This window comes from Vipera berus (assembly GCF_964194415.1).
Source record: "Vipera berus genome assembly, chromosome: 9".
Lineage (NCBI taxonomy): Eukaryota > Metazoa > Chordata > Lepidosauria > Squamata > Viperidae > Vipera > Vipera berus.
Genome location: NC_138212.1, coordinates 17,344,903 through 17,357,813, shown reverse-complemented (window position 1 = coordinate 17,357,813; position 12,911 = coordinate 17,344,903). Strand labels below are relative to the sequence as shown.

General features: G+C 44.5%; 1 protein-coding gene across 1 annotated transcript; it reads right to left on the bottom strand.

Moving 5' to 3' along the window:
• Window positions 1-10,978, bottom strand: TMEM35B (transmembrane protein 35B). Its single transcript, XM_081335213.1, has 3 exons — window positions 10,053-10,978; window positions 5,997-6,177; window positions 1-3,395 (listed from the first exon to the last, which is right to left on the bottom strand). Exons 1-3 carry the CDS (start codon window positions 10,305-10,307, stop codon window positions 3,265-3,267), a joined length of 567 nt encoding a protein of 188 aa, XP_081191339.1. The 5' UTR covers window positions 10,308-10,978; the 3' UTR covers window positions 1-3,264.
• Window positions 10,979-12,911: the final 1,933 nt, after the last annotated feature.

Sequence of the window (12,911 nt, the reverse complement as noted above, 5' to 3'; positions counted from 1 at the left end):
TCATACTCAGGGAGAAGTGTTTTATTTTTAAAAAGTCTACAACGGGTTTTCCTCTAATATTCCCTCCATAAAAAAATAGTAATAATGAAAAATGGGTTCAAAATGCAGAAACAAGTTAAGCAGGTGTTGAAACAATTCCTACAAATCATTCAGAGGTCAAAACTAGCATCAAAAAACATGAGCCAAACAGTAAACCCAGCATAAAAGAAAAGAGTTTGCGGTAATAATTTTAAAATGTTTGGTTGAATGTAACCCTTTGGCTGACAAAATATTCAAGGTGAATGAGACAAATAAGCAAATGGAAATAATGAATCCTTGTGAGAAGTGAACAAATACATTTCTGACAATTTTAAAGCGCCAATTCTATTGTTGGCATCATTGTGATTTTACAAAATAACGGAATCATTTTCATAGGCATAGAAAATGTTATACTTTTCATTTCTTCCTAACAGACGAATGTTTTCCAAATATTTTTTCCTACTCCATGCCTCTTTGTATGCAATTTTCAACAAGTTACATATTGCAGTCTTCCTATCATTTCCCTTATACACACAATTCTCTCCACCAGACATATTTTGGTATGCAACGTTTGATTGAGGACCAGCGTTGCAATAGCTGAAGTACCCAAAGCTAAATCATCTTCAGATGTGTATATGTCGGTTCCAGAAGTACAAATTAAGTGGTGAATAAATGTTAGTTCCCTAATTGGCCATTCTGGAGTTGCATAAGAAAAACACAGTCAAATCTCTTTTCTAACTTTCTCCAGGGAACCAGAGATGTCTAACAAAAAGAAGGATCAGAGGATGACATGATAGCAGTCTGCCAGTACTTGAGGGGCTGACATACCCAAGAGGGGGTCAACCTATTCTCCAAAGCACCTGAGGGCAAGACGAAAAGTAATGGGCAGATCATTAAAGAGAGAGGCAACCTATGACTAAGGAGAAATTTCCTGCCAATGGGAAGTTAATCAGTTACCTCTGGAAGTGATGGCTGTTCTATCACTGGATATTTTCAAGAAGAGATTGGACAGCCGTTTGTCCGACTAGTATATGGTCTTCTTCTTGAGTAAGGAGGGGTTGGGCTAGAAGACCTCCAAAGTCCCTTTTAACCCTATTATTCTTTCAAGATGAAGTCCCTCCACCACCAAGTTCATTATGAATTTCAAAAAACATGAGGGCAGCAAAAGATATCTTTACGCAACTTTCCTTAAAACAGTGTCCGCAACAAGAGGCTCAGCGGCAACTGTGCTATATACACACCACCAAAACACTCCCTTTTAAAAAAGCTTGTTTCTTTGGGTGGGGGGGGAAATAATTAGGCATGATCCCATCATACTATTAAGAGCTACGAGATCCCATTTAAAACCGAGTGAAACCTCTGCTTGAAGGAGTAGCAGACGACGATTCTGTGAATGCTCGATTCTCAGGCTTGGCAACTTTGAAGATATGAGCTGGTTTGCTTGCGGACCTTTTAATTACTCAAACCAGGTAAAATCACCAGTGCTAGTAATGAGTGTAGTTTGCTGTCAGTTTATATTCTAATGGCTTGCCCTGTCAGTGTGGTCTCAGAGCAGGGGTGTCAAACTCAATTTCATTGAGGGCCGCATCATCATTGCGGTTGCCCTCAGGGGGCCGGGTGGGTATGGCCAGGGTGGGCGTGGCCTACTGGGTGGGCGTGGCTAGTGCGTATGGCCTACTGGGTGGGCGTGGCCAGCTCTACATCGTTCGCATCAAGGGTGCCTATGGGTGCCTGGGCAGGAGTGGGACAGATCTGAGGGTCTCTGGTAGAAGGAGGGTCTCTGGGCCAGGGCCAAGGCAGTGGGGGTCGGTCCCTCACTGTTTCCAGGATGGCTTCGCGGGCCGCATGAAACCACTTCGCGGGCCGGATCTGGTCCCCGGGCCTTGTGTTTGACATGTCTGTCTTAGAGATTCTTTGATTGGGCTGTTTCCTGTTGGCTTGTCTGGCAATTCCTTGACTGGGATATTGTTTACTTGCTTGTTGTTCTGATGTTAGTCTTGGGAGTTAATCTCTGCTCATCTGGATGCTGAATGCTGGTGGGGAAGCGTTTTGCTCTTTTTTGTTCCCTTTTTGGCCTGTTGATTGTCTCTTTTGCACTCTTTGTGTTTATGTATTGTGTTTATCTATTGATAAGCTCAGAGAGCACCAAAGATCCCTCATTTCAACCCCGAGCTACAAATATTCTCCTTTATCAGTATTTTAAGAAGTGTGGGTTTCAATTTCCAGAATTCTGGGAATTGAAGTCCACACATCTTAAAAGTTGTCAAGGGTGAGAAAACACCTCTCTGGAACATCTTTTCAGTCTTGAATCCAAAGCAGTGAACCACTCCCGTTTGTCTTAATTTTTTAAAAAAAAAAACTCAGAAGCCCCCAACCAACTTTCAATCCTGCAAACATGGATATAAAATTTGACTCTACTGATTTTTACAAAATTATCATAAAGGCACATGGCATAGAATCCGGTGATTTTGTCACCTATCTCTTTTCATTCCTAGATTATTTCTTAAAAATCGCAGTGGCTCAAGGTCACGCCATACTTATTAGAAGAAACTTATTCATTCTCCTTTTATTTCACCAAATTCATGAGCAATTAACAAAACTGGAATGATAAAAAGCACCTTTGCTTGATGCCTATGGTATGTTTTTGTTTTTTTTAAGTGGGTAAATGGAATTAAATTTAATTCTTTGGAAAGTGATGAGGAATAGCAATTAACGTAGGTTTCCTCGACCCACAAAAATAAGTCTTAATCTAGATCAGGCCAAGATGGGTTGATAGGAAAGTTAATAAAATCCAGAAATGAAGCAATACAATATTCAACTGATGCAACATCTATGTGAACCCTTTGGTTACATCATTCTGCAGAATTCCAAGGTTTCTTTACCCTCAACAATATACTTTGGTGCCCAACAACAATCCCATCCAACCCTTGTAATGTGGTATTTTCTTCTGATCCATGTTGCCTCCTTGCCTGGACACAATAAGGATCCACTGATTGAAGAGAGAGCAACTGGTTTTATAGTGAAGACAAGATCTCCAATCAGGTCTAAAGAGGGATGGAAAACTGGCAAAGTTGGCAGTTAAGGCAGGACTTCAAATAGGGATCTAACCCCGTTTCTGGGTTACACACTGTGAAGTCCACACGATCAGATCTGTCAGTGAGCAGGATGGGAAACACATGTCGTCTGTTCTTTCAAGAGCTTCATTTTGGATCCTTCCCATCTCTCCAGATCTCCCTTCTCCTCGCCTCATTCAGACTTTGACTTCACAGAGTTGCCTCTTCCACGGATGTTGAGGAGGAGCAAGAGGCCCAAGGAGACAGTGGCTGGTACGCACATGGCTAAAGGCTCTTTCAACACCAGGAGGGTGTAGATGGCACCTGCAATATCACACGCAGAGACAGAGGAGGGAGAATTATAAAACCAAACTGCAATCAAAGACTCCCAACGGCTATCCCAAGCTGGACTGGTTTCCATTCTATTTATTTATTTATTTATTTATTTATTTATTTATTTATTTATTTATTTATTTATTTATTTGATTTGATTTGTATACCGCCCTTCTCCCTAAGGACTCAGGGCGGTGAACAGTGACATAAATAATAGAATGCACAAAAACAGATATTGAAAACAAATTAAACCCTAATTTAGCCCAAATGTAGAAGATAGTTACCTTAAAATAATAATTACAACAAAACCCGTCAGACCAGACCGGATTGCTTAAACAGATGTGTTTTTAGGTCGCATCGGAAGGAGCGAAGGTCGGGAGCCATCCAGAGCTCAACCGGTAAATGGTTCCATAGGTAGAGGTGCGCCCACAGAGAAGGCCCTCCCCCTGGGAGCCACCAGACGGCACTCTCCGAACGGCGGCACCCTAAGGAGGCCCTCTCTGTGGGAGCGCACTGGACGGAGGGACGTTGACGTTGATGCTCATTCTGTTTATATGTAAATAGTCTTGTCTGTCAAATGGCACAATACAAGGAAAATAAACACAGCTTTATCTATAGAAAGCAGAAATGTGATAGAGATCCAGTCCAATCGAAGCAGGGGGCCTTCCACTCTTCCACTCATCAACCCCTTGATGAAGTATCATATTGTTCATCAGCCCCCAAGCTTTTATGATATGAAAATAATTTAATAAACATTACGAGGAGGAGGAGGAGGAGGAGGTGGAGGAGGAGGAGAGCACCATTCTCACCGGTAGCCAGTCATCTAACATGGGGTAACATTATCTCATCGTTAGCCACCTCACCTTCAGATCTAAGGACTGGTGTGGAGCTCTATGAAGACCCCAAAAGATCAACAGAACCCCAACTGGCCTCCAAACATTTAAAAAAGTAAAGGTTTCCCAGTCCAGTTGTGTCTGACTCTAGGGTGCTCATCTCTGTTTCTTGGCCGAGGGAGCCAGAATTGTCTGAAGATATTTTCCACGGTCATCTGGCCAGCATGGCTATACACTGAGGTATCCGGAACAGAACACTGTTACCTTCCCATGGAACACTGTTACCTTCCACTGAAGTAGTACCTATTAATCTACTCGCACTTGCATGCTTTCAAACTGCTAGATGGGCAGGAGCTGGGGCAACTAACAGGAGCTCATCCCGTTGTGCGGCACTCAGATCTCAAACCCAGGCTGTCAGCTTTCCAGCTAACAAACTCAGTGTCTTTAGCCACTGAGCCCTTCCAGCGCTCTTCCATCATTTATCAACAAATCTATTGACCCCCCAACCATTATAAGCCTTTTGGATAGTCACATCAACTCTTGGGGTTTGATATTGACCATGTTGGTGAAGCTTACATTAAAGTCAGTTAAACAGCGCAATGGAAGTCCCAAAGATGCTTTTTCACGAGGCAAATGGACTTTCTTGTTTTTCTTTGAAGACGTTTCGCTTTTCATCCAAGAAGTTTCTTGGATGAGAAGAAAAACATCTTCAAAGAAAAACAAGGAAGACTAGTTGCCTTGTGAAAAAGCATCTTTGGGAAAACTATGACCTGGATCACTGAGAATCTCCATAGCACAATGGAAGGATCAAATGAAATCATTAGAGAGGGGCATAGATATCCCAGTGATCCTTGATGTGTTCATTTTTCATCAAATTATCATTATCAGCCATACCACCCTACTGGTACATTATGACTGTATTTCTCTCCAGCTGTCATCCAACATCTGCTCAGCTACTATCTGGCTGGGTTCCCTGTTACTCAGGGCATGAGAGGAATTTGGGGAACTGACATAGATCCAAAATATGTTTTAAAAGAGGCAGAAATGATAACATTACTTTGCTAGTTCCCCCAAAGTGAGATTAAATATGTTGGAAAAAAGCAGAAGCATTTGCAGCAATTGACATTGCCAAGCTCAATGGGATTGTCCAAGATAAGCTACTTGAGGGATTGTCCCACTGGGATTGGCCCATGTCACTATGCTGTGGACCCCATTGGCCCAATTATTTTGGCTGGGGGGGGTGTCCAAGAGGGCCTTCACTGCTGTTGCACCCGCCCTCTGGAACATCTTGCCCCCCAATGTGAGGTTGGGGTTAGTGGAGGTGATGGATCAATTAACAACAGATCTCACCTCCCCCCACCCAGCCCCTGCCCTCCCCATCTGTAATTGGATCTTAGCCGTTGGCATTAATTTATGTTAATATACGTGTGTGTGTGTGTGTATGCACACATACATACACATATGTATATGTATGTGTATATGATTGTAAGCCACCCAGTTATCCTGTGCTAAGATGGGTAATCAATAACTTTTATAAACAAATAAATAAATGGCTTGGGCTCAAACAAGGGTCAGTAAATGGCTGAGGATCAACAGTGGGTTAACCAACGATAAAGCTCTTTTTGGCAGGAAGCCAATACGCTTCTGCAAGAGACCTATGCTAATTTCCCACAAACCAGTAGATTCTATAAGAAACCAATCTTAGAAATAGTTCAGGAGCAGATCCCAGTCAGAAATTCATTAAGAGGACTATCCTTACCTATCATGATCACGGTAAGCACAAAATTGCTGATTTCTTGCAGCAGTTGAGGCCCAAAGGCTAAAAGGCAGCCGCCGATCAGTTCTATCCAGCCCACGGTTTCCATGTAAGGTCCTGGTTCTGGCTTATAGCCAAACTCCTTCAAAGGGAAGACATCTGCAAATTGTACAAACTGGGTTTTCTGGAATAGGAAGGAAAAGGAGCGTTAAGTGCCAAAGACCACGAAGGAGCAGAAGAAGGGGACCCAACTTTTACAGCAGCAAGTAAAGGCACAAATAATCCAGAAAAGATCCATAAGAGCCTTGGTGGAGGAGTGGGCTAATGCCTCCTTAAGTAACACCAGCTGCCTGCAATTAGTGCAGGTTCGAGTCCCACCAGGCTCAAGGTTGACTCAGCCTTCCATCCTTCCGAGGTAGGTAAAATGAGGACCCAGATTGTTGGGGGCAATTAAGCTGACTTTGTAATAATGCTGCTTGGGGTGTGTGTGAAAGCCCTAATAAGCAGGCATATACATAGAATGAAGGCTACTGCTAAGCTTGTAAGCCGCCCTGAGTCTTCGGAGAAGGGCGGGATATAAATGGAATTAAAAAAAAAAAAGGTGGACGGCTAAGCAAAAGAGACCACATCGAAAACGTTCATGCATTGCTGTGATACAAGCAGCCCTCAACCTGTGCCCTAAGGCAGGGTTCCCCAAACCCTGGTTCATGGACAGTACTGGGCCGTGGCATGCCAGCAACCAGGCCGCACAAATGAGCAAAGTCCCATCTGCAGGATGCAGATGGCACCCAAAACCACGCCCCCTGGGTGGCCAAAAACCTGGGGACCTCTGCCCTAAGGCAGAAGTGGGGAAATATGGCCCTTTTATGATTTGTGGACTTCAACCCCCAGAATTCCTGAGCCAGCATAGGAATTCTGAGAGTTGAAGTCCACAAGTCATAAAAGGGCCATACTTCCCCAGCCCTGACTTAAGGGCGTGCCTTTTTTTAAAAAACAGGACCTCTTCTCATCCAACCAGGCCAATCAGAATGGGCATCTGCAGATCCTGCCAAAGAACGTCAGTGGCCCCCAACGCTCTTAGCCTTTCATAAGGCCCTAAAAAACTGGTTATGTTCCAGACCCGGGGGGTGCTGAATATGTCAAGGGCCCCGTTTCCTGGCTATATTGCTAACTGGCCAAGTATCTTGGCTCCTATGTTTAGTTAATTTGGCTGTTTTTGCACGCTTTTATTGGTTTTACTGTTTCAATCGGTTTAAAATGTTTTAAAATGTTTTCCTTCTTCTTTCCTTCCTCTTTTACTATTTTGGGTGTGGTGGGGGGGAGAGATTCAAAGTTCCGGTGCTTGCACTTCTGGCAGCCTCCACCCATGTTACTTGATGCTGTTGTGGTAGGTCTTTGATGTCATCTCTCCACCTTCTACTGGGTCTTGCCCAGTAGTTTTTATATTTGTAATTGTAATATTTTATATAATATATATATATATATATATATATATATATATATATATATATATATATATATATATATATATATAATTATATATATAATTGTAAGCTGACCAAAGTCATTGACTGATGGATGGCCACAGAAATTGAACAAATAAATAAACTTTGACCTTTGTTTAGCAATCATTCGAAAGTTACAACAGATGTGAAAAAAATTGACTCATGACAGGTCTTTGCACTTTCGACTGTCTCGGTGTCCTCACTATAAAGTGAGGGCAATCCAGGCACTTGGCAATTAGCATTATTTACAAAACATGCGCGCGCACACACACACACACACACACACCAGAAGCACAAGCAATGGCCTTTTGAGACTTTCCCAGCCAGCTTGCCACAAGCAAAGTCAATGGGGGAAGTCAGATTTGCTTAACCATTATGTGATTCGCTTCAAAACAGAGGCAAAAAAGCTCGTCAAATCAGATGATGACTCACTTAATGACCGAACTGCTTAGCGACAGAACTTCCAGTCCACCTTTTGTAGTTGTAAGTTAAGAACTCCCTGCATGTTGCTTCAACTATATCTTTTCCACCTATTTTGCATTCTGATACGGTCTTATTTATTTATTTCTTAACGGTCAACAATCCCAACAGATCTGCAAGCGGGTTTAGAATCTTGTTCCTCTAAAATCGTTTGGCTCATCTTAACCCAAAGAGGCTTCTCTCTTCCACCCAGCCCACTTTTCATTTATTTATTTTTTAAGTTTACAAAGTAATTTCCACCAGTCCAGTGAGGGGGGGGGGAGAAACAGGCAGCCCTCTGTTCCAATGCACACATTCTGGGGAGAGAAAAGTTCCCTAAGGATGGGTTCCAGCACAAGTCTGAAAGCTGAGAAGACTAAACCTCTGGTTCCGTTGAACGATCCAGATTGGATCCAGGCAGCTCTCTCGGTGTTCCAAAAAATCTTGCAACCTGGTCTCTCTCCCGACTACAAAAATTCAAACGGTCAACCTCAGGTGCCAAAATGCTTCCACAAATGGAAAGCTGGCTGAAGGCCAAAGAAACTCCCAGATTTAACTTGGAGGGTACACCCAGGCAGTTTACACAGAGGGCAGTCCCATGAGCTCTGCTATTCTCCCCCCCCCCCTCCAACTAATTTTGTAAACTGGGGCAGGGCAAGAAGATTCCAGGAAACTTGACGGCCAAAACTCCTGGGGGAGGAGGGGCAGAATGAAACCCATTCAATATGGTTACATATTACACTGTAAAGTACATATTCCACTGTACTTTACACCGTACACCATAAAGCACTGTTACATACATATTACACTGCAAAGTAACCAGTTTTAAAACATCCCCAACTCCAATTGAGATCTGCTACAAACGTCTGAAAGAGCCAAATCCCATTTTAAAAATCTCTCTCTCTCTCACTCCAATGAGAGGAGAGGGAGAAAGAGAAGAGACGTGGCTTTTGTGTTGTTAGCCCAGGGAAAGGGAAAAGATAAAAGTTGTCCCAAAGAAATCCCAGGGTGGTTGGAAGTAGTGGGGGGGGGAGAGGAATCGCTGGCCTGAATAGGAAGCGTCCTCCGAAGAGAGAGCGCTCTTCGGCGCTGGAAGCAGTGCGCCTGAAAAAGCTGCGCCCCTTTTCTTTTGCAAACACGCAACTGGACAGGTAAAGCCCCAAAGCTCTGCCGCCTGTCGGGTTAGCGGGATTTACCCCTGCTTGTCGATCAGAAGGTCGGCAGTTTGACAGGTCGAATCCCGAGTGCCGCGTAACAGAGTGAGCGCCTGTTACGCGTCCCAGCTTCTGCCAACCTAGCAGTTTGAAAGCACGTCAAAATGCAAGTAGAAAAATAGGGACCACTCCGGTGGGAAGGTAACAGCGTTCCGTGCGCCTTTGGCGTCTAGTCATGCCCAGCCACATGACCACGGAGACGTCCTCGGACAAGCGCTGGCTCTTCGGCCTTGAAACGGAGATGAGCACCGGCCCCTAGAGTCGGAAACGACTAGCACGCACGTGCGGGGGAACCTTTACCTTTACCTTAAGGCAGGGGTCTTCAAACTTGGCCCTTTTATGACTTGTGGACTTCAACTCCCAGAATTCCTCAGCCAGGCAAGCCTGGCTGAGGAATTCTGGGAGTTGAAGTCCACAAGTCATAAAAGGGCCAAGTTTGAAGACCCCTGCCTTAAGGACCGGGACGGCGGCTCCCAGCAAGCCAGGGCGAGCTGCACCCCGCCTTAACGCGAGAACCCGGGCTTGCCGAGCAGCGCCAAGGCGCCCTCCTCTCCTGCGCGCCTCCTTAAAAAGATTTCCGACCAGCCGAAGAGCAGCAGGCTGGCTGAGGAATTCTGGGAGTTGAAGTCCACAAGTCTTCAAAGTTGCCAAGCTTGAGCAGCCCCCCTGCCTTAAGGATCGCCTGCAGATCCGCTCGGCAAGGGGGGGGGATCTGCTTAGGTAGGTCCGCAAGATCAGGGCTGTGCTGGAGGGCTGGGGCTCGACGGCGCAGCGGCCCGGAGGGGTTGCAGCTCCCCCTCCTTCCCACCCACCCACCCACTTGTGGGTTGCCTGGCCAAGCGGTGGCCCGAGCGGGCTTGCCCCGGAGACGCCCGGCTCACCAGCTGCCGGTGGGCGTCGCCGGCGATCTGGTCGGTGAGCTTGACGACCCCGCTGACGGCGAAGAAAAGGCCCAGCAGCACCCGGAGGGCGGAGAAGAGCAGCGCCATCGTCGCCTTCGCCGTTTCTCCCGCCTTGCCTGCTTGTTGGCGGCCAGCCGGGGGAGGGAGGTGGACCGGGAGGCGGAGAAAGGAAGCTGGGAGAGCCGCCCCGGACGAAGCCAGCAGGAGCCGCCCGCCTTTACAACGGCCGACCATCCGTGCGTAAAACGCGCCGCCCGCCCAGCCGCCCGGTGCCGGGCTTCGCTGCTTCAACCCACCCGACGGATGCAACTCGGGAGAGCTGAGCGCCCTTGGCCGGCTTCGTGTGACAGGAGGAGAGAGAGAGAGAGAGAGGGTTCCGGGGCCATATGCAGAGAGCTGCAGGCTCCGAGAGAGATTTGCACGGATGGCGCGCGTGGGCAGGTGGAAATCGCGGCGTGAAGAGCCGGGGACTTGAGTTTCCAAGGGAGCAAGGTCACGGTCGTCTCTTCGGTGATATTGTTGAGGGATAAAAAAAAAATTCAACTGCAAGGATGTTGGAAAAGAAAACAGGTTTTTTTTTATGAAAGCGTTTGCAAAAAGCGGTGGAACTCTTGGTAATGGCAAATCCCAATGATTTTGCTCAGTAAATTATTAAGACATATTTTTTTATTGCATTGCATTGCACTACATAAATCAACAAAGCACTCTAAAGTATGGACCTGTTGATTAAAACAAGCAGAAGTATCTGAAAATTTTAATTTTTTTTAAAATTAGCCAACTGCCTAGCCCTACCTTAAGAACTATGATTTCCAACCCATAACCTGTATCTTCTGCACTAGCTAGACTTCATCTAAAAGAGCTTGGAAGCATTCAAAGCAGCAAATATTTTTAAATTTTCCTTATTATTTTTTTCTCTCAGCCCTCAGTTTGATGAAATAGAAGTGGCATTTGAAACTTCTCTCAAAGAATAAGAGAATCTCACTGCAGCTCAGTTATAAGGGGACAGAGGCATATATGTAAATCTCTGTCAAAAATTACAGCCTCCCTAGCTTTCTAAGATGCAAGAAAATCTAAGCAAAGTCAAACAAAGGAACTTTGCTGGTGTCCTTGATGCTCTCTGAGCTTGGTTGTTTTCTTACAAACTGATGATGCTAGCTAGTTGGGTAATGAAATGTCTGCAAGAAAAGAGTTTGTAATTATCAAGGACAATTAAAAAGCAGTATGTGAGCACTATACATAGAAAAGAAAAATAGAAGCCTCGCTTACAGAGCAAGAACATTTCTCCCCTGGAGTTTTTGTTCTTGTGTAGGAAATGAAAGGGAGTGTATGAAATATCAAGCAAAGGTGATGGAGAGGTATGATAAGGGAGAGTAAATAATGCAAATTAGATATCGGTGTTTTCTTAGCTGCATTCTGCTTATATCTTTTAACCTTTTTTTCTCCCCGCTGCATAACACTGTTTCCATGAAAAAGAATAATCAGATATGTGGGGTCCTCGAAGTTATCTAGTTGTGAAATGAAAGTCTGGGGAAAAAAACCCCACCAAACTCAGAGAACATCAAAGACATCACAGTTCAACCTCAAACTAAATCTTCTCTTCTATAGATACGTGTGTGTCTTGTAGAGATCAGTATTGGTATCAGGCAATTCATTTGGCTTTGGGTTACCAAACATGAGTGTTTGACGACTCTGGAATTTTGCAAGCTTAAACCACTGTCTGTGCTCCATCTCTTCCCAGACATCTTCACCCCACTACTTAACATCTGCACCATCTTTCTCGCTGGGAAGATAAACATGGAGCTCCAGCTTCGGCCTGGGTAGCAATGGGAGGTCTCTCTGCCATAGTAGTCTGCAGTTCAACCCAGTGACGGTGAAATCATGTGCGGTGTGGTGAGCTAATTGTCTAGGGCCACACTGCAGGACCTCATGTCTGGTTTTGCGAGGAGCTGGCTTTGGAATAAGGCGGACGGGTTTAGAAAAATGAAAGTAGGTACATTTTTTCTTCAAGCTGTTGTCCAAATTCATGTTGGAGGAAGGGCAATTCCAACAACCATCTCTTCTTGTTTGAATTCTTGCCCCAGGAAGCTTGAGAGAAGGTAGCTTATTCTTATCCCGGTCTTTGGAATTCAGGCACCTGTTCTATTTTGGAAATGTATTGAAAATAAAACTGTAAGAACCCTTAGAAGGCCTGCTAATATCCCTGGTGTAGTATTTCAGTGCACAGATCATTGATAATAGGCAATTAAAAGTATGAAATAAAACTGGGCTAAGCCTAGGTTTGTCTTCCTTAAATATTTTCCTGACGAGAAACATGCTAACTTTGATCAGCAAATCCACAGATAACTGCTAGATTTAACCTTTAATGAAACAAAGATGAAATATTTTGAGACACTGTTAACACCTTATTGATTTCACTATCTTAAAATAAGCAGTTCCAAAATCTAGTTGACATACTTAAGAGATTTGCAAGTTGTGTAATTAGGGCATAAATGTAAGCTGCGCTGAAAGATGATTCAGAAGCAAGCTAAAGTTGTGTGATTAAATGGATGTATAATTTAAACAGGGCAATTGATGTCTCTGCCTTTCAAAACAGTTGGGAAACAGGTACAGAATTATTGCAGGGTAGAACCAGAATTTTGAAAGTTCACGTGATATTTAAATAACTGCTTTCTTAAGCGAGTCATGCAGTTAAGTGAATCTGGCTTTCCCCATTGACTTTGTCGGGAATGTCACAAATGGCAATCATTTGACCCCAGGACACTGCAACATGTTGCTTGCCAAGTGCAACATGAGGATGCTCTGCCAACCCCTTTAAGGACTAATCATTTTTTTCTACTC

Excerpts from the sequence above, each read along its gene's own strand:
- TMEM35B (XM_081335213.1), bottom strand. The coding sequence starts at position 10,307 with ATGGTCGGCCGTTGTAAAGGCGGGCGGCTCCTGCTGGCTTCGTCCGGG. Across the intron at positions 6,178-10,052 it reads GCGACGCCCACCGGCAGCTG|AAAACCCAGTTTGTACAATT; the intron begins GTGAGCCGGGCG and ends TTCCTATTCCAG. Across the intron at positions 3,396-5,996 it reads GCTTACCGTGATCATGATAG|GTGCCATCTACACCCTCCTG; the intron begins GTAAGGATAGTC and ends GTGATATTGCAG.